Source organism: Phalangium opilio, unplaced genomic scaffold, assembly GCF_054372755.1.
Source record: "Phalangium opilio isolate 3A_F unplaced genomic scaffold, DU_Popi_V2 ptg000048l_1, whole genome shotgun sequence".
NCBI classification, from domain to species: domain Eukaryota; kingdom Metazoa; phylum Arthropoda; class Arachnida; order Opiliones; family Phalangiidae; genus Phalangium; species Phalangium opilio.
The window spans coordinates 6,171,639-6,194,258 of NW_028324170.1; the positions used below are offsets into that span (position 1 = coordinate 6,171,639).

General features: G+C 37.8%; 3 protein-coding genes across 4 annotated transcripts; 1 reads left to right on the forward strand and 2 right to left on the reverse strand.

Annotated features, from left to right (window-relative positions):
- Window positions 1-76: 76 nt before the first annotated feature.
- LOC149674006 (uncharacterized) lies at window positions 77-12,709 on the reverse strand. Its single transcript, XM_089839818.1, has 32 exons — window positions 12,341-12,709; window positions 9,508-9,859; window positions 9,188-9,437; window positions 8,967-9,101; window positions 8,584-8,838; window positions 8,186-8,512; window positions 7,965-8,121; window positions 7,707-7,897; window positions 7,468-7,643; window positions 6,742-6,924; window positions 6,599-6,674; window positions 6,418-6,516; window positions 6,234-6,337; window positions 6,019-6,176; window positions 5,838-5,944; window positions 5,645-5,779; window positions 5,465-5,559; window positions 4,797-5,057; window positions 4,586-4,723; window positions 4,403-4,518; window positions 4,047-4,317; window positions 3,860-3,984; window positions 3,552-3,784; window positions 3,324-3,485; window positions 2,945-3,187; window positions 2,512-2,779; window positions 2,190-2,416; window positions 1,935-2,124; window positions 1,695-1,849; window positions 1,566-1,635; window positions 1,371-1,449; window positions 77-1,198 (listed from the first exon to the last, which is right to left on the reverse strand). The coding sequence occupies exons 2-32, from the start codon at window positions 9,748-9,750 to the stop codon at window positions 1,058-1,060; spliced, it is 5,370 nt and encodes a 1,789-aa protein (XP_089695944.1). The 5' UTR covers window positions 9,751-9,859; window positions 12,341-12,709; the 3' UTR covers window positions 77-1,057.
- Window positions 12,710-13,375: 666 nt separating this feature from the next.
- On the forward strand, window positions 13,376-14,468 carry Tapdelta (Translocon-associated protein delta). The gene is made up of 5 exons (XM_089839844.1): window positions 13,376-13,572; window positions 13,727-13,920; window positions 14,016-14,105; window positions 14,171-14,236; window positions 14,310-14,468. The coding sequence occupies exons 1-5, from the start codon at window positions 13,518-13,520 to the stop codon at window positions 14,412-14,414; spliced, it is 510 nt and encodes a 169-aa protein (XP_089695970.1). The 5' UTR covers window positions 13,376-13,517; the 3' UTR covers window positions 14,415-14,468.
- Window positions 14,469-16,084: 1,616 nt separating this feature from the next.
- Window positions 16,085-22,527, reverse strand: slmb (beta-transducin repeat containing E3 ubiquitin protein ligase slmb). Of its 2 annotated transcripts, XM_089839830.1 has the most exons (12): window positions 22,374-22,527; window positions 21,664-21,886; window positions 21,343-21,529; window positions 21,181-21,274; window positions 20,933-21,103; window positions 18,627-18,712; window positions 18,457-18,562; window positions 18,102-18,364; window positions 17,901-18,011; window positions 17,110-17,188; window positions 16,751-16,899; window positions 16,085-16,642 (listed from the first exon to the last, which is right to left on the reverse strand). In XM_089839830.1, the coding sequence occupies exons 1-12, from the start codon at window positions 22,416-22,418 to the stop codon at window positions 16,621-16,623; spliced, it is 1,536 nt and encodes a 511-aa protein (XP_089695956.1). In that variant the 5' UTR covers window positions 22,419-22,527; the 3' UTR covers window positions 16,085-16,620. The 2 variants fall into 2 exon arrangements, with proteins under 2 accessions (XP_089695956.1, XP_089695957.1); XM_089839831.1 differs by having other exon boundaries at window positions 16,085-16,899.
- Between the last annotated feature and the right edge of the window lie 93 nt (window positions 22,528-22,620).

Below are 22,620 nucleotides of genomic sequence, written 5' to 3' on the forward strand. Positions count from 1 at the left end.
AGAAACAATTGTTTTAAAGAAAACTAACTTAAAGAGATTTAATTTTTCCAATATATTTCTTACAAAAGGCGTTGGATATCATAATAAAATGTTTATTATTAAAATAAGTAAAAAAAGATAGGTAAAATATTCGCTGTTAATAGCTTTTAAGGTCCATAAATTACTTTTAAAGGGTTAGGTACGAAGTATTTTACTCATATTCATTTTGAGAAGTCCTAGATTTCATCTAAACGAATATTAGGCTTAACTTCTTTCCTACGGCGCTTTCCTAACCCCGTTTTTACAAATACAATATATTTTCCTCTAAAAAATGTATAATATAAAAAATATATATGGTATATATATTTATACTAAAGATTTTGTACAATACTGTCCTCAATAATATATATATATTTTTTTTTACAAAAAATGCGTATTAATGTTAATAATTAAAAAGATACGTTCGATATCTGCGCTACAGTTGACTAGTGACCGTAGAAAATGCTTAAAAAGTCCCAAAATATAAAAAAATAAGAGCTTAACATTGAGATAAGAGTTAAATAAAATAATACAGTCAATCGGGGTAACTCGAAAAATAAATAACGCGTCTTGCGTTACATTACAACCAAATTTCACAATGCAGCTAACCTTCGAACTTCCAAGGATTAATTAATTTACAACCAATGAGGGCCCCCCAAATTGACCGCGACTGATTAAAAAATACTGTTATTATAATATAATTTGCTTTCAATAAAAAAATGTTATAAAATATAATATGTTTTTTTCCTTAACCAACATAATCTCTATGTGACTCTTTGGTTTCGCTTCAATTTGGTTGGGACGGTTGTTCATTGACTTAAGCCTTTGCTTTTCTTAACTATTCCCTCTTAAGCCTTTGCTTTTCTTAACTATTCCCTCTTAAGCCTTTGCTTTTCTTAACTATTCCCTCTTAAGCCTTTGCTTTTCTTAACTATTCCCTCTTAAGCCTTTGCTTTTCTTAACTATTCCCTCTTAAGCCTTTGCTCTTTGCATCGCCCGTCGCGTCCCGTTCACTAACCTCGTACAACTGTCAGTTCAATTATGAATCCATCGACTGTAAAAACCACTGCGTGAATTTTCGTAGCTGAGCGGAAGCGCTTTGAGATTCTTCTTGTAGACGTTGATTTTCTTGCCGTAATTGGTCTATTTCAATCTCTAAATTAGATTTTTGGTTCTGTTCCTATTAAAAGAAAAAAACAAAAAAAACACAGGCTTTCAAAATCAACGGTGCTAAGGCCAGTGGTGCAATTGAACAAAGGATTGTGTATTATGACGCAAGAGTGTACATTTAAGTGGCCTATTTGCGGAAGGGGTACTTAATTTTCTCACTAAGGAAGGACAAGGCAACATACGGTAATTAAACCTTGCTGAAGAAGTCGAACTTTCTTTTGCAACTCGGCAATTTGTTGATTAGGTTGGCCGTTTGATTTGCTAAAACGATTATGATACAAAATTATTAAGTTGTTAAAATTTCCATAAAAATGGCTAAACAGTTTAGTAACAACGCCAAGTTATTTGCCAAATAGCGAGTAAATAAAGTTTGCTACCTTATTTCAACTTTTAAATGTTCGGCTAGTTCATCTAACCATGGTGGCTTTGATAAACGAAGGCCAATGGCTAAAAAATACATTAGTTTTGAAATACTTTAAACATTGTCGGCATCATCATTTACATACACATTGCTTTGGTAGCAGTGTCCACCATGGTCATCCAATCATTGGGGCTCCTATCGGCAATTGACGCTTGCGCCTGATTAGCTAATGAAAGAGAGGCAGGCGTTTGTTGCAGAATCTTGTTCAGAAACCTGTCAGACGTTACTCGAGGCGATAATCTTTCACAAAGAAATTCATTTATTACCTCTAATGCAGTGAAACGCGAGAAAACCAGTTCTTACGTGTTCAAGAAAAGTGACTCACCTTTCTTCTCTTGATAAGAGGTTTTCAATTGCGGGTGTTGGAGAATTAGGTTCCGACGACGATATCACTTGAGCCGGTTGCGCCTTGGTCAAAATAATAGGCGCGTTGTTTGAACTCGAGCTTGTAATGCTAGATTTCCTCGGAGAGGCTAAAGTTAAATCAGATCCAGTACCACCACTTTCGCTTCTACCTATAGAAATAAGAGTTCCCGTCGTATGTCACCCCTTGGAATTAGCGCACTGTCCAAATGCTTACCTAATGAGGAGCAAGGTGTTGCTGGCGTGGAAGACCTGGTATGGTTGGTCGAATCACCCGAGTCCAATTCCAGTTGAGAACCAAGTCTTTCGTCACTGTTGCTGCCATCGCTATTGATGAAGTCCGGGCTGATCAGTTTCAGAAGGTCTTCCTGTAAAGTGCTACTGCTACTCCCGCTACAGCTACTAGCGCTACTGGCCGCCGCTACATATGACGCTTTACTACCCCTAATTACACCAAAAAGTAAAAAGGACTTGGTTCAATTTGGTATCCAAGTAGCTAAGACTCCAATTGAAACGTAACAATTTCCGTTCTGACTAACCTGAGTGGTCCGGTTCCATTGGAATTCGAACCAATCCCTCCAGTTGTGGTCCTTAAACGAACTGCCGACTGCTTTTGGGTTGAAGCGGATGTCGTGGGGTGTGGCCTTATTACTTCCTGTTTGGGTGTCGTCCCTCTGATTGGTTCGGGAGTTCCGCTTGAAGTAAAATTGTCGCCGCGTTCATCGCGGTGTCGCGACGAAAGACTGTGTTTCACCATTAGGTTGTGACGCGGTGGAGTTAGGCTACATTCACCCAATGACAACTCATCTAAAACGGTTAAAAAATCAATTTAATTTACGTGATATTGGGGCAAAGAAGTTATTGGAAGTGATAATAACCGCGTGTTGACCTTTTAAGCCATTGCTATCACTTGTAAAAAAAAAGTTACATTAATTGCCAACATTAAACTGAAACGTTAAAACTATCACTAACCAGCGCTGCTTCTTCCAGGATGCCATTCACTGGAGCTATCTGAATAATAATCGGAATAATTGGCTTGTGATACCGAAGATGGTAAGCTTTTTGGCTGATGCTGTTGTTCTATAACTTTGTCTTTGACAGGCTGATAGATTATCATTGGAGACCACGAAGTTTGAACCTTTCCACTCGCAATTGCACTCGCTCTACCGCTGCCGTAACTGCGCTCAGATGATGGACTTTTTGTAGAGATCATATCTGATATTAAAAATAGAATCAGGGTATTGAAGACAAAGGTTAATTTCCAACTTGAACCACGCTTATTAAGTCACTTGGAAATGCGTATTTGACTATGTCTATGAAAGGGCAATGAACTGATGAGAATGTTACTTACCGATAGCTTCATTATTAGTTTGGCCTTGATTATGGAAATGAGATCGTGGACTACTAGAACCTCCGCCGTTATGGCTGGCTAACAACGGAGTGATTTCGTTTAAAGAGAGCTCGCTTCTGGAAGCTACCATACCTCCAAAATGCGTCAAAGGCATAACGAAACCTGATAAGAAACGCGGAAATAGAAACTTAAAGCGCGTCTTCAACAAGAGACAGTTGTTATTCTTACCCATATTATTTTCCTGTCGGTTTCTAGAGAGTTTCCTAGCCATGACATTATGGTGGTCGTGGAAACTGCGATGATGCGTGTGATTGTGATGTAATAGCGGGGGCGTGGCTGTCGGAGTAGTAGCCCCCAAATGCGAATATGGCGTTGAAGGAGATGACCGACTTTGCATCATCGTTGGTCGAACAATAATACCCGAATCTACCTGATTACTATAAGATATACTTCCTTGAATCCTAACGGAAGTAAGAAATTAAAAAATAAAGGTGTAAGTGAACAAATCAAAGTGTCAATATAAATATTGAACTTACCGATTAATAGCGGACGAAACAGTTTCCCTGGTCCCATTAGAAGGGTTTGGTGCATTTTGCGCGAGGCTATTTTCTTTACCGGTATTTCTATTCCCATTTCCGTGCATAAATCGATTTTTTGGCTTCTACTCGGAAACAATAACGATAAGATCACCTCGTCAACAGTGGTTTAATAAAAAATAATTACCTCAATTCCATTAAGGGGATTCCTTCCATCTTTACTAGCGTTGTTTGTTCTTATTGAAGGATTTTCAAAATTCTTCGCAGAGTCTTTAACACTGACTCCATTAGCACCCGCGTAACTTGAACCACCTCCTTTCTGCGTCTTTTGTCCGTGACTGGAATTGGAGCCACGGCTCGTTTTGCTCAACCGTTTTTCATCATGATTAATAACATTTTCGTAATCTCCACCGACGGAATTACTCGATAAATAGCTGCAATGTTGTAAACTACAACCCCTAAATATTCGGGAAAGAACAAACAGCCATTAAGTCCGCGCCGCACACTCGGCAAAGATAACTAAAATATTAAATAAATACTTACTTTCTGGGTTGCCCATCTTGAAATGGCGGGACGACGGTCACAGTGACAGTCATGGACGTTTTCAGAAGATCCACCATTTGGTCGTAGCTTAACGTAGAAGCGGCGACTTTGCAGATCTTAAAACACATATATTACCATGAAAAACTCGCGCTTTTTTGAAAAGGCAAGTACCGACTGACTGACCTCAACTAGACGACTGCCTTGTCGGAGTCCAGCTTGAAAAGCAAACCCGTAACTCTCAACTTCGGTCACGACTCCTTCATATTGGACATGGAACCCTAACTGACCTAAACTGTTTCTACGCAGAATAAGCTCTTGAGACTGGGAATAAGGAACGACGGAGGAAATATATTAAGATAAACAAAGCGTATCGAAGGTTTTCTAGCAACAATACCTCGCAACCCGTTGTAACGTGCGCCAATCTGCTAACAATTTCTTGAACTTCGTCGACATCGGGATCTTTGGTGTGAAGAACGACGCATTCTCCTTGATGGTAAAAGATTTTCAAACTGTTTGTGTTTGAAGACCAACCAATTATTCCGGTACACGGACAAACGAAAATAATTTCTTTGGTATTTTCTTCAATAAGTACAAAAGTGTCGGTCGAAATTCCAAGAACGCAATCAACAGCGCAAGACTGACCAAAATCCTCAACCTTTCATTCAAAAGTCGCAAAAAATTAGGTTCAAAAAAAGAAAAAAAGGAAAAAAAAAGAAAAAGATAAAAAGAAAAAAAAAGAAAAAAGAAAAAAAAAAGAAAAAAAAAAAAAGGAAAAAAAAAAAGAAACAGAAAAGAAAAAGAAAAAAAAAGAAAAAGAAAAAAAGAAAAAAAAAGAAAAAGAAAAAAAAAAGAAAAAGAAAAAAAAAAGAAAAAGAAAAAAAAAAAGAAAAAGAAAAAGAAAAAGAAAAAAAAAAGAAAAAGAAAAAGAAAAAGAAAAAAAAAAGAAAAAGAAAAAAAAAGAAAAAGAAAAAAAAAAGAAAAAGAAAAAAAAGAAAAAGAAAAAAAAAAGAAAAAGAAAAAAAAGAAAAAGAAAAAAAAAAAAAAAAGGTGTAATAAACTTACAAGAACGTTCCAAGCAATAGCTCCATGAACATACGTATCTGGGATGAACCTTAATCTTGGCCTTTCTTTCTTACGACCCCCAAATGACAGGATAGCTATTTAATAGGGATCGGTTACAAACAATTAATTAATTAATTATTGTTGGGTCTATTGTACTCGGGAAGAAGAGACTGTACTTACAGAACTTTGGTCCAGATTCAATTGTAGTTGATGAGACGTAATTTTCGGCCAAGTCCTTTAAATATTCTTGCCGCGTTCTCTGAGCCATCAAGGTGAATTTCTCCGAATAATGAGCTTCGTTTTCGGCGTTGATAGCTACAATAATACACTCAATAAAGCCGCAAACTTGATCAAAAAGTTGGCTTTCGCTTACCTTTAGCTAGAATAAAATCAGCGAACGCTTTTGATTTGTTGAAAATAGCACCTTCTGGGATGGCAGGGCCAAATATGGGTACGTCTTTGGATCGGCTAACTGCGATACTAAAATTTTCCTTTTGTTGAGTGCTTGGCCATTATTGTATTGACTATCGAGAAAAGAACTTCCGCGTCCATACCTGTACTTTGTACTATCAGTGCACGGGTTGATAGCTCTGACTATGAGGAAGACATGTTGAAATTGAGATCTAATGCATTTTGGTGTGAAAGGCAGAGAGTCCGGTTCTTGGAAGACAATTGTCACGATATCATTGCCGATGTGACGTTTTCTCAGCAACTGCAAAAGTATCGTGATAAAACAACTCGCTCCGTGGTCAATACCAAAGTTACGTACCTGTTGAGTGTTATTTGGTGTAAAAGGCAACATTGTGGAGACGTGGAACATGACTTCGCAATCATTGTAAGTCGAATAAATAGAGTACAACCCAGTGGTATCAGCTGAGCAAAAATACATCGTAATATATCACGATAGAATCTCAAACTTTATCTCTCATAAAAACTAAGAAAAATAGACATACTTCTGTTGTCTAAACCCGCTTTGTATTTGTTGAAACCTTTTAACCTCACACGTTTGCCCAACATATCTAAAAACTCTTCTAAGGCTGGACCCGGATACTCTAAGGAAGAAAATTTAAACGTTTCAGGTGTCGGTCAGGCCTAATTAATGGTACCCAAGGTTGAGGACATTGTTATTCTTACCATTATTATACATTTCTTCTTCGGTGGTTTGATTAGCTTTACAGTACATGATGCCCACTTTGTAAGTATTTGTAAACTGAAGATAGAAAGAGGCGAAGAATTGTATTGGTTGGCACTAACTGGGTGGTGTGTAGTGTACTTACCCTTTGTTCGTCCAATTTCAGTAGTTTTTCATCGCTGTTGGTTTGTCCTAACCTAAGACAAGAGAGCTGCATTTCGGGTGCGACGTATTCTAGGACTTCTTTGGCGTGAATTCCCCGTAGAGAATTGATTCGGCTTAGTGAGGGTATCGCTTCCTCCAATACACTGCCTCGCATTACGTTAAGCTAAGGAAACAGTGACCAATGCGCGCAAGTACATTACTAACCAATGCGCACGCGCACTTTTGACGACTTACGCAATGCGGGCACGCACTTTTGACGACTTACGCAACGCGGGCACGCACTTTTGACGACTTAAGCAAGTAGTCCACTTAGCCTTGCGAAAGCGTATCGTTACCGTTTTAAGTTCGTAAATCATCCGAAAGAGGGCGCCCATTACCTAAGTCCGAAAGCATCGCTTAAGAAACGTTATCAGATGGCGTTCTGTTCGTATTTGGATACGTGACGTTACGTTAACGATACGGTTTCACAAGGCTTAAGTGGACTACTTGCTTTACGCAATGCGCGCACGTACTTTTGCCGACTTACGCAATGCGCGCACGCACTTTTGCCGACTTACGCAATGCGCGCACGCAATTTTTCTGACCAATTCACTGTGCGCACGCACTTCAGTGACCAATAAGTATACGTACATAAGTAGGACATTCGACTACTGTTACAATGCATCAAAGCTAGCAACCACTAAATAAGCCTAATTCTAATACTGACCTCACTGGTGCGAATAATGACTCGATAAAGCGAATGAGAGACGTTGGAGTTATTCGCGTTATTCGATCCCGATGAAATTGAATTTGACGTTGAGGTCGTCTCTTCCGTCTTTTCGCGTTTGATACTAATGGCTAATGGACCTAACGTTTCGTCCACACCAAACCAGTTTTGATGCTCTAAGAACGCAAAATGAATACGTCGGCCCAGTGTTGCGTGGTGCACATTAAAGTTTCATTTACCTTGCTCGAAAAAATATTTGCGGTAATATAAGGCACCCAAGTCAACCGTTTCAACCGTTTGTGAGGGTCTCTGATAAGGACAGGGTCTTTGCTTCCATTTAGCAGCGTTTGCTTTCTCCAAAATCGATAATCCGCAAGCCATTGGAGGGCGGTGTAATGGAATAACGTTTTTCGACGATTCATCCAGAAACCTGCCAAAAACAATCACCTCTCTATTGCACCGAGACAATAAGATAATTTTGATTCCCTCGTTCGTACCTTTGTCGTTTGACTGTTAGTTTATTAAGGCTGATTAAGCGTTCCTCTTCTCCTCCTAATTCGTTTCTAAAACATCGACAACTTAGAAGAAGGTCGTTACTTCGTCCGTCACCTTGATCCGACTGATCACCAACTGAATTCAAGTTCTCCATATTGGCTAAGATATTACATAAATCAAATGTAAAGCGCTATGTTTTAAAAGTATGTATAGAAATACTGACCTTCGAGGCTGCCACTATGAGTACGTCCTAAGGAGGAGGCGGCGGAGGCTCCTGTAGTCGTGTTTCTTCTCTCCCTGAGAATGTCCCTTAATTTAGAGGCCATTCCCAGATTAGCCATCAAGCTCTGGACATCGTAGTGGGCGAAGGCTTTCTTGCGTAATTTCTCCTCCAATCTGTTTTCGGCGTCCAGAGAATTGTCAGAGCCTCCGCAGCGATATTCCATTGTAATATTGACAGAATCAGATTTATTTCCGCGTAGTTTACGAAAAATTGACGATGAAGGTTCACTCCCGTTGCCGCTCCCAATTAACCGCGTTTTCACTTTACCTACAGTGAAGAAAAGAAAAAAATGTTCCGTGTTTCACAGCCCTGATTAAAAATTTCTAAATTTAACTCGCCTCCTTTGTCTTTGATCTCCCAAAGACGCTGCAGTTTATTTTTCATCTTTGGACTTTGTGAGTCTTCGAGTCCCTCTGTGGTTCCGTGTGTCAAGGCATTGGAGGCATTCTGTGTCATGGGTGTGGGATCAATGGGGCCTCTGAGATACTCCGACATCTTGGCGGGACCCGGACTTCGTTGGTCTAGGTGGTTCTGCATTGGACTTTGGAATTTCTTTAACATTGCGAAGAAACTGTCACCAGATGTTGGTACACCTTAAATGGATTAAAAAATACAAGGTACTCAATTTCAACAACTCAATTTATTGCGTCAAATAAAAAGTCTATATTTTATATTATGGTTTATACAATTGGAAACGCGAGAAATCATATTTTTAATTTACCGCCAATAACATCCAATGATGAAGCGCTTCCATATTCCCGTTTCAAAGCTTGTAAGCGCTCATCAGCTGCTTCTTCATGGTCCAAGTCTAAACTGCTATTACTGCGATATAGACCGAGCTTTGCACTTGATGGCCCTGCGTACAAACTCAGAATTAAAGACTAACTGTCAAGATTATAATGGTGAAACAACTAACAACGCTGTTCTTGATGATGGACTTACCAGCAGCACTTGTTGTTAAAACCCCATGGCCATCTCTGGGGGTGAGAACCAAGGCAGGATTAAATAGGCGATTGGTGGAGCGCTCACTGTGAGTTCTGTGAGGTTTTTCCCCTCGTGGATGAGGCGAAGAATATTCGCGGTAGCGATACCGGTAAAAATCACCATTATTCGCGTTCTTTGATTTACTCCCCCCAGCGCCTTTCCTTTCTTTTGAAGTTTCCTTTTCATGGACGCCATTTTCCAGAGATCCCTACAAGTAAAACACACTCAAACACAAACCTCCGAGCACAAACAAAGTTGAACTCCACAAGCAAATTTACCTGTCCAGGAGGCACGGGCGCCTTTGTTGAGGACGTTGGAGGTAAATTCAACCTGGTAACACTGCCACTTTTGCGTAAAGGAAATGAAGTATTTGTATTGTGTCTATTTTGTGTGGGTCGAGGTGTCTGCGGTAAATAATTGTGGTAATACTCGACGGCTCTTGCTCGTAACACTTCCGAAGTTAAACCATTTGTTGGAGAATTTAGAGGCGAGTTGCGTTGGTCGCGGTGTACTTCACCCATTTCAACTGGTTTTATTACTGTTAGTTACTACGTCATGTTTAATTTCCTTTATTTGCTTATATGACGCGAAGTTTTCCATGTATTTTATCAGTTAGTCGTAAAGCACCACCTAAATATCATTCCTTTCATCAAAAAACACGTAAAATTTCTAAGGGATAATGAAGTGGGAGAACAAGGTAATAGTTTCTTGCGCTGATGGTTTGTATGTACGTGTGTGTGTGTGTTTGTGAGTTATCCCCGGGTACACAAAAAACAAGGAGGGACAGAAACCGATTAAGACAAGATCCACTACCTCCTTGGAGCTCGTAATGTGGAAGAATTGCGAAAGGAAGTACTTTAGCGCTATGGTATGAGTTATCAGCAGTTTTCAGACATCAGATGTCGGTACTCGCTAGGCTAGTTAAGAAAAGATCCTATTCGGGTTTTTCAAAGAATTGGGAAAGAAACAATATTGGCATCGCCAAAGAATGCACCTGGTTAAATAGCGGCAACCCTTAAGTTTAGGTTTAATTTCATGGACGGATGTATCGAAGCCGATTTTTTGGAAAGCGTATATAGTGAAATATTTTCTTCATAGACCGGTTTGTTCAGGGGGAGGATGGAGAATGCGGGCAGTGGTAGCTAGAATTAGGGATTCATTTTCAGGCGGAAAGGGCACCATGTGTAAAGGCTGGGTTCCTGTTATTTATAGTTGACGTTGAAAACTTCTCCTGACTCTTCAATGTATATTGAGTAATGGCAGCCCTCTACGTTCGACTGTATTAAGCTCTTATAAGAAATAGCATGGGGTGCCATTAGTCTATATAGATTATCTAGTTGTGATAGGTTTTTAGCTATGACATACTGGCTTTTATGATTATGATCTGTGAGTGTGTATGTTTGTGGTTGTGTGTAGAGATTGGTAGACGAAAAGACCTTAATGTACCCCAACCGTTGGGCCTTCTCGAATATTACCTTAGCGAGTTAGAAAACATGAATACTGTACTACATTAGCACATACGAACGAAACTAACACGCCCTCCCCACCCCCATCCACACCTCTAATAGGTAAATTTTTACGTAACTTGTTTCTGTATTAGAGTCTTAAAATTTTCAGTTTCAAGAAATTCTACGCGTGAACAGAGATCTGCCAGGAGCAATTAACGAAACCATAGTCAATCAGCAATTATAGGGTCTTTGCGCGTGACGTCAAGTTACCTTCCCCATTTCCTCTCCCCTTGCCGGCTGCCCGCTCTGGCCACGTTAGGACGTCATGTTGACATCCCCTGAAAACCGGTTTTCGCCCCCTATTTCTTCCCCCTTTTTACTCTGGCGGAAACACCCTATTAACATGTTCTCTTAGTTCACTATCTCTTTAAAGGGATTTCGCAAGTTGAATGTCCCTCATTTATTTCAATATAAATCCCAGGGGTCATGATAAAATTATTTGTAGGCAACTACAAAATGATTATCTCTAACTTTTAAATACAAAAGCTTTCATTCAAAAGTTTAAATCCTTTTATAAAAATTGTCAAACTTCCCTCCCCCCTTACACGCACTAAAAAGTTTGAAAAGAAAATCAAGGCCCCTTCACAATGAACTATTTTTGCACAGTTTAAAGGCATGGAGGATTCCTACCATTAACGCAAGGAGACCAGACGACTTAGAGCGTAAAATCGTCTGCTATTTTACGCTCTAGGTTGCCCGGTCTCCTGGTGCAAATGGTATGAATCCTCCATGCGTGTGAACTATGTATACTGATGGCTTTGGACATTTGTTTTAAAAGTCATGAAGTGATGTAGGTAACACATCAGTTTCTCGTAAAGCGACGCCTGGTGAGGCGCTGTCAAAAGGCTTAGTACAGACTAAATAGGAAGCTGGACTGCAAATCGAGTGTAGTCAATTCTCGCGTCATTCTCAAACTAGCTCTCAGTCTCAGTATGTCTCTAACATTACGAAGTATGTAGTGTCATACTTATGGAACATATCTATAAACTTATGATGCAACTTTTATATGAATCAGCAATAGTAAACATTTAACAGTAATTAAAAGATTTTTAAACTAGTCGTTTTAATTGCAGTTACAATAATATTCCCGTATCATCAACATAATTTTAACTACATGCTTGTCTGCCAGAAAGTAACATTAGTGTTAATTTTTGCCTAGGATGCTAGGTTATAGGTCGCTATTGTGTTTTAATCTGGATTAATAATCACCCTAATCACGCTGAAAAGGGTGCATCTAAATCTAATGGAGTGACTCGGGAACAGGAACCGAGACTGAGATTCAAGTTAAAACAGCCAGTTTGATGTTTGACTGTTTGAGCCAATCCAACAGGAAATAGATAACCAAGGCTTCAATGAACCGAAAAAATTCCAAGGTTACGCGATCAAATTTATATCTGGACGATACACTATGTTTAATAACAACATTCAAGTAAAGCCATATTCTTTACCATTTCAATTCAATTCAATAAATTTCAACTCGAAACTAAACCTAAGCCTTTGACTGTGGGAATTTTCAATTTACGCAAATCCCAATTTTCAAGCACCCAACGACACAATGACAGATTCAATGTTTCTGCCCTATAATAATATAATTTGTACATACCTTGAACGTCTGACGAATTATTCCAAATTCCCGCACAGTTAAATAATTATAATTAACACCTTTAATTAATCTAATTAATCGTAAATTTCCCGGAAACTAGTTGCACAAATTTCAACACAGTGACATCGTTCGCATACTCGCGTCTCAGCGCCATTTTGAAAATTGGTTTTCAAACATTTTTTTTTTTTTACATAATTATGGGCGAGATTTTTTTTTTAATATACAGGACGTCACTTTAACATAAAAGCATAACCAAAGGCAATGCTCCTTTATGTTTTGATTTTTCTTTTATCAAGTAAAACTGAGAAGTATATACTGATGAAACGTACATAAGCGGGTGAAAATGTTCCGCCCCACAGAACGGATGGTTGTAAAAGGGGCTAAAAAAAATTAAAACGCCCAACTTTATCATTTCATTCATTCACACGGTTCCTGTTCTAAAGGGTTATTGACATGTTGTTATTTGTACTCAATAAATCACTAATTTTATTTTTGAAGTTCCATATCACTTGGCGCTTCATCCTGAATGATGCATATAGCAAGGCCTAATTTTAATTAATTTAACTAAAACTAGTTCAATGCACTTTATCAGGAGACTGACTGGAGTACATATTTGGGCAGAGGTTCCTATATATTTCTGCCTTTTAACGTTACTACAGGGATGTTTCTGAGCGGTACATTTGTGTTTTTTCGGTACATTTTTAACTTTTCAGTACCAAAGTACATATGAAATTTCATCAGCAAGAAAATTCACACTACACCCGGAAAAAATATTTTTAGGAGGGTCGGATACCCGTCAGATACCCTGAAAAATTCGGTGGCGATGGGTTCTTTCCCCTATAATGATAAGATTTTTTTTTATTTACCCCTGGTTATAAACTAGGGGCACGGTACGGGGTACCCAAGTAAATTGCTCTTCCGGGTCTCTGTAGGGGAATATCCATCGTGTCTTTTCCCAACTTAAGTATCCCTGTCTTTAGAAGCCGAGCCCGAGCGAGCAACGGAGCAATAAGATACAAGTAACCACCTACTCGATCACGCAGCGGCATTGATGATTGACATGACACGCAAACGATAAATCTATAGCGACCGTCGACCGACACGTGTAATTTTTTAATCAAGCCGGCGTTGTAGATTTTACGAATAAATTATTTTATAACTTTTGTCGAAAAGAAAAATGAAATATTTATTGTGCGCGGCCTTTGTGTTGGTTTTCATTAGCCCATTAAATGGTAAGTACTTACATTACTTCATCTCAAGTTTGGTAAAACGTGGCCAACCGCCAGCCCATCCAGCTGTGTTAGATGGCGACCCCACCATACATCTTAATGATCCACAAATTTACATTTGGTTTCAAATAATCTGAATTGTACATTGTTATTTAAGGAAGCGTATGTGAAAAGCCCTCCGTCAAATCTAAATCGTACACAGCGACAGATGGAACAGTAATTGACAGTGTTGCCTATATTGCTGAATTCCAAGTAACGTGTTCCAACAATGCCAAGGACCTCAACCTCTATGCTGACGTTAATGGGAAAACCATTCCTGCCATGCGATCCGTAGACAGCTCGAAATATCAAGTGAGTACCGAGTAGGCCTTTAAAGCGAAATTGAAACTGCTATTTAGTTACCTATCTTGCTTATTATTTAAAACAATTTTGTCATTGTTTTTAAGGTGAGTTGGACCGAAGCTCTTGAAAAAGCCAAGTCCGGAGATCATTCAGTCAAAATCTTTGACGAAGAAGGATTTGCTGCTCTCAGAAAAGTAAACTATTTCTTTAATTGATATTAATGATTTCCTAACTCTCAATAAAACCTTCTTGCATTTAGGCTCAACGTAGCGGAGAAGACTCTTCTTCAATATCACCTTTATTCCTGCTAACAGTCAACCATCCCGTAAGTTATGATTGACTTAAATCAATCAAAATTCGCGTAATTAATTACTTTTGCTTTGTTTTTTTTTTTTCAGGGAACATACAAAGGTCCATGGGTTCAAAGTGAATTGATCGCTGTTATTTCTGTCATTATTCTATGGTACATGGCATATTCGGCTAAATCAAAAATGCAAGCTTAAAAACCTTACATTTCTGCAATTTCATATTCATTGCAATAAAGGATTTTTTCCATACCTTTTAGTATCTTAATTTATTTGTTGTTGCAAAATTCCAGGCCTAAAAAATTTAAACTTAATTAGTTTAAGTACCATTTATTTTAAGTGGGGGAAAAAAATTAACTTTTAATTAATTAATAAATTGACCACCAAAAATTAATTCCACTTTTTTTTTTTTTAATTTTTACAATTAAAATTTATATATTGAAACTTCTTGGGCCTAGAATATTTCTTTTCTTCCTAGTTAAATAAAATTCTTGGGCCTAGAATATTTTTTTATTCTAGGTAAATAAAATTACTGTGAATAATTATTGAAATTTTTTATATATATTTTTTTTTTGTTTCTGACACACTTGCACAAAAACCAATACCAGAATTACATAACATTACGGGCCCGTTTTCAATAAAATATTTCGTGCAAAGGCTTAAGAAATACTTCATTCAAAACGGGCCTTAAAGGGATAATGAATTAAACAGACAACCACTTTTTATCAATTCTGATTATAAAAATTACGTCATCAAAAACGTAAAACCATCCAACGTGAATTTCCCAAAGTAGTTGAGAAACTGAAGCCGCGCACAAATGATTTCATAGGGAAATCTAAGATACGCAATGTTAAACTTGGAAGGAACGGAACAGTAGCATTAATCAAGGGCGCTTTAATAATTAACTCAGCAAGGCTTAAACCATGGATAAAGAATGCGCGTGAGGAAATTTGTTTTCACTCTACAGGATAGGCAACTCCCTATCTCTTATGACAGCTTATTCTGTATATACTCTGTTACAACATCGGTTGTCAGCACGCGCAAATATATTTCTCTATGGAACGTAGCTTTGTACGTGCTGTCAAGAGACAAAAAACTTTAGGATCTTCAGGATTTAAAATATCCGCGAGTTTTTTTAGCTCGAGTGCACGGACCTCTAGGCCTTAGTTTCAAATACGTGTAGTAGGCTGTATGCAATTTCACACGTATTTGAAACTAAGGCCTAGAGGTCCATGCACTCGAGCTAAATAGACTCGCGGATATTATAAATCCTGAAGATCCTGAAGTTTTTTGTCTCTTGTCAGCACGCACAACGCTAAGTTACATAGAGACCTAGCTTTGCGCGTGCTGACAACCGATGTTGTAACAGAGTATATACAGAATAAGCTGTCGTTCGAGATAGGGAGTTGCCTATCCTATAGCGTGAAAACTAATTTCCGCACGCGCATTCTTTATCCATGCTTAAACCATTTACACATACAAAGGAACAGACTTTAAGCCTTGTCCTGTCTAGTGCACACAAGCTGACTTTATCTTAAAGTAGGTTTAATATCCACCCACACCCGTGAAATGATCAGTGATACTGTATCAGTTACTGTCCCATTCCTATTTCCTACAATATTTAACACTGCCTTCTATGAACTCTAACGCTCTTGAACACAATTCGCCTCACTTGTCTAGTCCTTTTCACAATAAATCCCGCTCGAAGTTCGCGTACCTGCTCGCGAAAAGGCGAATGCCACAATCGAAAACGCATTGACAAAAGGCCCAACCCAAGATTACTTCGCAAGTTTAACAGTTTTGTCATGGATGGTTGTCCGCTAAATCCATTTCCCATTACGTTTAAATCTCTTAAAAAACAAATTACATTTAAAGCCTAAAGACTAATTTAATATTTTAATTTGTTTTTATAATTAATTAATACAAGATAAATTATCTACAGTTGAGATTTATAACCGCATGCCGTCCAACCAGAAAAGCGCGCACGCGTGTCGGCGTGAATTATTTCAAGATGTTCACCTTATCCTTTTGCTAAGGCCCAAATTAAAATGGTGTCGTTTGTTTCAGATTGAGAAATTTAGCTATATAGGTAGTAGTACCGCCAATCGTTCATCAAAAATGGCCACTAGCGGTTGAAGAAATTCAGTAGGTTCTATGGAATCAGTGCCTTCGAACGTTCGATAGTATTTTGCAAAGATCAACTAGCACGATACGTAAATTTATTTCTCCATAGAATCTATTGATTAGTTTTATTAATTGGCGTACGCGACTCGTCACCGATAGTCTTGACCTAAAACCACGTTCAAATGAGTTGTCGGGTGTTGTTGGGGGGGGGGTATCTATTAAGCGAAAAGGATTTTATAGTTATTTAAACTTGTCACCAACTTGACTAAGAGAAGCTCCGTCATTCGAGTTCACGTCTGACACTTAAAAAAAAAAAGAGAGAGAGAGAAAAACGACATTTTGCCGCGACACTTTTTCGTCCAAGGTTATAATTTTGACGTTAAGACGTAGGTCATCATTTAGAGACGTACGTGTAGGTCCTTGAAGGCGACTTGATGGAGGGCGTATCAGGCGGGATGCAATTTAAAAAATCCCAAATTAAAATGGTGTCGTCGTGTGAACTGCTGACGATTTGAAACTCGTCGAATTGGAGACGAAATACCCGGCCAGAATGCTCCTGCAATAAAGCGGAAAAACCAAAGACACAATCTGCCCAACAAGAGAGTTCCCTATCTAAACTCGCGCCACGAGGTATCGAAGCTTGACGCGGAAACAACAACAACAACAACAACAAACTCGCACCACCGTCAAAATAACTTTTTAAATTACTTATTTCACTATTTTAAGAAATTCGCTGATTTATACTAACTTAATGTCTAAGTAAACTTACCACTAGTGTTCTTAGACAAAGTGTACCAGCTGGAGCTCTTGGATCAAGCGCAGCTGCTAGGTCCCATACTTTAATTTTACTAACATTTGCCATTAAATGAATTAAAACACCGTTTAATAATTTAAGAAACATAAACAGGGTTCATACAACTTTTGGAAAACAAATTTCCCTGAGATTTCCAGGCTTTTTCCCCATATACTTCCCTGAGTTTTCCAGGTTTTTCCCGTATATGGAGTATCCTATGGATCAAATGTTATCGAAAGAGGGGGGGGGCATATTGGACTATAACATAGTCAAAGGACATCCCCGTCTCTCTAATAGAACCAGAGTTACGAGCCTCCAAAATTTAGTGTAATGTTAATCCTATGGAGGGTTTGTTTACGGACATTTTGCTTAATTACTCGGCCCCTGTTTGTCGTAGCCCTACGTTTTTAGGATGGTTGGATGGGGGGCAAATAGGATTATAAAATAGTCAAAGAACATCCCCATATCTCTAATATAACCAGAGTTATGAGCCTACAAAGTATAGTGTAATGTTAATCCTATGTAGGGTTTGTTTACGGACATTTTGCTTAATTACTCGGCCCCTGTTTGACTCAAATTTCCCTGATTTCCCTGAATTTTACTAAAAATTCGTAATTTCCCTGATTTCCCTGAATTTTACTAAAAATTCTAAATTTCCCTGAGTTTTCCCTGAGGTTTTTGTCAACTATTTATTTCCCTGATTTTTCCAGGTTTTCCCTGTTTTCCAGGTTGTATGAGCCCTGCATAAAGGCATATTGGGTACCTACCCATCATAGGCCCCGCTGACAATTCGCTTATTGTCAAACCTAATACAGCGAACTAATTCTTCGTGGCCTTCTAACACTCGTAAACAAGCCCCACATTCAATGTCCCACAGCCTTAAACAATCAAACAACGAAATCACTCAAATTGATTGTTTTTACGCGACTGTATAACCCCAAATTTTATCAAACATCTTCCGTCATTACCTAATAGTATTATCAGAGCTCCCGCTGACGACGAGTCGATCTCTATATTGGAGACACGCGATGCCCCTCTTATGTCCGTTCAGCGTCCGAACAAATTCGCACGATGACGTGTTCCATACTTTAATAGTACGGTCTCCCGATGCGGAAACAATATATTTCTCGTCAAAGTCCACCACGTTAACAGCCGCTCGGTGACCGACTAAAACGCGGCGCAAACTGATGTCGGTTGGAGTCGTCATATCCCACACTGCAATTGTTCTGTCCTGAAGAACGAAGAAAAAAATTAAGAATTAAACTTAAGAAAAGAACGATTTATTTCCAACAGTTTCAAAAGTTTGTTCACTCAAAGTGTTACCTTTGAACACGTGACCATCATTCCATTATTGAAACGTAAATGTAGAACAGCTTCGCAATGATGAATTAGTGTGCTGACCATATCACCCGTCGTAACGTCCCAAACTCTACAAGAACATACGCGAAGTGTAAAGAAGAAAGTAGATGCGAAGGAAGCTTATGTCTATCTACCTGACAGTTGAATCACTTGAACCACTTATGATAACTTTATCATCATACTGGAGACATAATACAGACCCTGTATGACCAGTCAGCACCTAAGGTAAGGTGATGTTACAATATAGCGCCAGTCGAAGTTGCTATAGGCGCCTAAATTTTGCGCTTAAATATAGTCCCTGTCTATTTGGCCCTCAATAGTAAGATCTTTGGAGACCCCAATATTTAGGCCTAAACTTTGGGCTAAAGTATTATAGTGCTTCTAGTTACCCATTTTAGACCAAATTATGGGCCTATCTCAAAAATTGGGCATAGACATACTTTGGCTAAAACTAGCACTCATAAGGTAATAGGCTATTTATGCCCAAAATATTGGGCAAAAATAGTACTCATAAGGTAATAGGCTCTTTAGGCCCAAATTTTTGGTAAAAATAGTACTCATAAGTTAATAGGATATTTAGGCTCAAAATTTAGGGTAAAAATAGTACTCATAAGTTAATAGGATATTTAGGCTCAAAATTTAGGGAAAAAATAGTACTCATAAGGTAATAGGATATTTAGGCTCAAAATTTAGGGAAAAATAGTACTCATAAGGTAATAGGCTATTTTTGATTTGTGTATCTTATTTATTCTTAATGTATTGTTTTGTCCCGGTAACCACATTCTATAGGCTCATGCCTCTGTGGTTGCCAGTAGCTTTGGGTTACGAAATAAATATTATTATTATTATTATTATTATTATTATTATTATTATTATTTAGGCTAAAAAGTTCGGGCAAAAATGGTACTCATAAGGTAATAGGCTATGTAGACCCAAATTTTAGGCAAAAATAGTGCTCATAAAGTAATAGCCTATTTAGGGCCAAAATATGGACAAAAATAGTACTCATAAGGTAATAGACTACGTAGACCCAAAATATGGGCAAAAATAGTACTCATAAGGTAATAGCCTATTTAGGGCCAAAATATGGACAAAAATAGTACTCATAAGGTAATAGGATATTTAGGCTCAAAATATGGACAAAAATAGTACTCATAAGGTAATAGGCTCTTTAGGCCCAAATTTAGGGCAAAAATAGTACTCATAAGTTAATAGGCTATTTAGGCACAAATTTTTGGGCAAAAATAGTATTCATAAGGTAATAGGCTATTTAAGCCCAAAATATTGGGCAAAAATAGTACTCATAAGGTAATAGGCTCTTTAGGGCCAAGAAATGGACAAAAATAGTACTCATAAGGTAATAGCCTCTTTAGGGCCAAAATATGGACAAAAATAGTACTCATAAGGTAATAGGCTATTTAAGCCCAAAATATTGGGCAAAAATAGTACTCATAAGGTAATAGGCTCTTTAGGGCCAAGATATGGACAAAAATAGTACTCATAAGGTAATAGCCTCTTTAGGGCCAAAATATGGACAAAAATAGTACTCATAAGGTAATAGGATATTTTAGACCCAAAATATGGGCAAAATAGTACTCATAAGGTAATAGGATATTTAGGGCCAAAATATGGACAAAAATAGTACTCATAAGGTAATAGGATATTTAGGGCCAAAATATGGACAAAAATAGTACTCATAAGGTAATAGGCTCTTTAGGCCCAAATTTTTGGTAAAAATAGTACTCATAAGTTAATAGGCTATTTAGGCACAAATTTTTGGGCAAAAATAGTACTCATAAGGTAATAGGATATTTAAGCTCAAAATTTAGGGCAAAAATAGTACTCATAAGGTAATAGGCTACGCAGACCCAAATTTTGGGCAAAAATAGTGCTCGTAAGGTAATAGGATATTTAGACCCAAAATAAGGGCAAAAATAGTACTCATAAGGTAATAGTATATATTAGGCCCAAAATCTAGGGCAAAAATAGTACTCATAAGGTAATAGGCTATTTAGGCACAAATTTTTGGGCAAAAATAGTACTCATAAGGTAATAGGCTATTTAGGCACAAATTTTTGGGCAAAAGTAGTACTCGTAAGGTAATAGGCTATTTAGGCCCAAAATTTAGGGCAAAATTAGTACTCGTAAGGTAATAGGATATTTAGGCCCAAAATTTAGGGCAAAATTAGTACTCGTAAGGTAATAGGATATTTAGGCCCAAAATTTAGGGCAAAATTAGTACTCATAAGGTAATAGGATATTTAAGCCCAAAATTTAGGGCAAAAATAGTACTCATAAGGTAATAGGATATTTAGGCTCAAAATTTAGGGCAAAAATAGTACTCATAACATAATAGGCTATATAGGCCTAAATTTTAGGCTTACATAGCTTACCAAATCATTTACACTTGGGCTTAAATTGATGTGTGTGAGAGACCTACCTTGACACACTGCAGGGAGCTTCTATCCCATATTTTGATGGTATTATCCCTGAGACCGCTGACAATTTTCTGGTCGTCATACTGTAAACAATAGACTCCTTTGGAATTCTCGCTCCGGCAATTGATACGTTGCAAGATGTGACGACCACATCTCCAATTTGTCTCAATGCTCTAAGAATGCAAAACAATATAACCAAAACCCCATACTTTCCATCCCTCCCCTCTTTAACGAATTTAATTTCCATTACCTCAATGTCTTGTATAATTTTAGGGTAAAGACGTCTGTAGAACATGTGACCAGGATGTTGCTCACCAGGCGCTGGCTTAAACAAATGCTTAATCCTGGGGGAAAGAAAAAAAAAATTCAAAAAGTGGTTTGAAATAAATTAGAGCATTATATGAAAACATGCCATAGTCTCCTTTCCGCTAATCCTTTCCAAAGTGTGTCAGTTCTGACTTTGCGTTCTATAAGTTTTTTCCAGAGCATTCCCTCTGAAATAACGCGGCACCATTCTCTACAAACCAACTCAGCCGCGCATAAAGACTTTGCGTCTAGATATGATAAGATATTTTCAGCTACATGGTCCAGACCTTTTTCTAAAATAAATAACAAACACAAAGAGAAAAAATTTAAATTAAGAACGCAGTTTCAAAGAAAAACTGACGATACATGGAGGAAGTTCAAATAATTTAAAAGTATCACGTATTAATAAAGTATGAACGTGACTTACTAGGTAATAATGAGATGAAATCTCTCTGTAACATTGGCTTTAAGAAGGCGCTAACGTGACTGTGTTGGTAATGCGTCATCTTGGACAAAAGCAGCTCCACAAACTCAATCTGATCATGTTCTTTCCACTTTTCAAAGTATTTTACACTAAGCTCCTTTTCTTTGCTAAACTCGGGAGTAGACTCCTTTCTACCCGGACTTTCATATAGAACTGTAACAGGAATCTAAACACATTTTTTAAATAATACCACATTAGAAAAATTATTCCTCAAATGAGTACGGAATTTTTAAGTGCAAATGCAGGTTTGGAACTAGGAAAACTAGCCCAGATTTTAAGTTGAATTCCAGTTAAACCCTGTTCTGGTCCTTTAGACCTGATTTGTCAAAATTTGCCATACACTATTTTTTTTTTTTTTTTTTGCATTTATAATTTTAAAATAGATTTTGTGTTTAAATTTTTGCTCCGTCTTTATCAATCGTATTAAATATAAGAAAACTAGATATTTTGTAATTCACAATACAAATAATTTCGGGTAAACAAATTAAAACAAAATATATTTTAGCCTTGGCTTCTAGTTGCGAAAATATTGACAAAGGCTTAGTGCAAACTGTCTTTATAGACTTATTATTCCTTTTTAACAAGTTTATCAAAGAATTATTCACTTAAATGGTTAAAAATTATTAATAGTAATTAGATTAATTGTAATTTACTTGTCCTGAAGTCGATTTCTCTTCGGGAATGGAATTTGCCTCCATCGATGCAAGGCCTTAATTACAGCTCCTAGTTTATCGCTCTTGATTCCGGATATCGATAACACAGGGCAGTGAACAAACAATAAAACCGCACAAACAAAGCTGCCAGACTCGCAAAGAGATCGCCCAACTGGCTACTTTCGGAAAATTTTGGCTATGGTGCAAACGTAATAAAGTTGCAACTTCGGACTTCCTGCAAAGTACA

What these genes read in the sequence shown, in the direction of transcription:
- LOC149674006 (XM_089839818.1), bottom strand. Translation starts at nt 9,750, where the DNA reads ATGGGTGAAGTACACCGCGACCAACGCAACTCGCCTCTAAATTCTCCA. An exon ending in CACCAAATAACACTCAACAG is followed by an intron (nt 6,177 to 6,233) that starts GTACGTAACTTT and finishes ATACTTTTGCAG; the next exon opens with TTGCTGAGAAAACGTCACAT. An exon ending in TGAATCTGGACCAAAGTTCT is followed by an intron (nt 5,560 to 5,644) that starts GTAAGTACAGTC and finishes CCTATTAAATAG; the next exon opens with CTATCCTGTCATTTGGGGGT.
- Tapdelta (XM_089839844.1), top strand. Translation starts at nt 13,518, where the DNA reads ATGAAATATTTATTGTGCGCGGCCTTTGTGTTGGTTTTCATTAGCCCA. An exon ending in GATTTGCTGCTCTCAGAAAA is followed by an intron (nt 14,106 to 14,170) that starts GTAAACTATTTC and finishes TCTTGCATTTAG; the next exon opens with GCTCAACGTAGCGGAGAAGA. An exon ending in TGCTAACAGTCAACCATCCC is followed by an intron (nt 14,237 to 14,309) that starts GTAAGTTATGAT and finishes TTTTTTTTTCAG; the next exon opens with GGAACATACAAAGGTCCATG.
- slmb (XM_089839830.1), bottom strand. Translation starts at nt 22,418, where the DNA reads ATGGAGGCAAATTCCATTCCCGAAGAGAAATCGACTTCAGGACAA. An exon ending in TCAAGTGATTCAACTGTCAG is followed by an intron (nt 18,563 to 18,626) that starts GTAGATAGACAT and finishes ATGTTCTTGTAG; the next exon opens with AGTTTGGGACGTTACGACGG. An exon ending in GTCAGCGGGGCCTATGATGG is followed by an intron (nt 17,189 to 17,900) that starts GTAGGTACCCAA and finishes GGCAAATGTTAG; the next exon opens with TAAAATTAAAGTATGGGACC.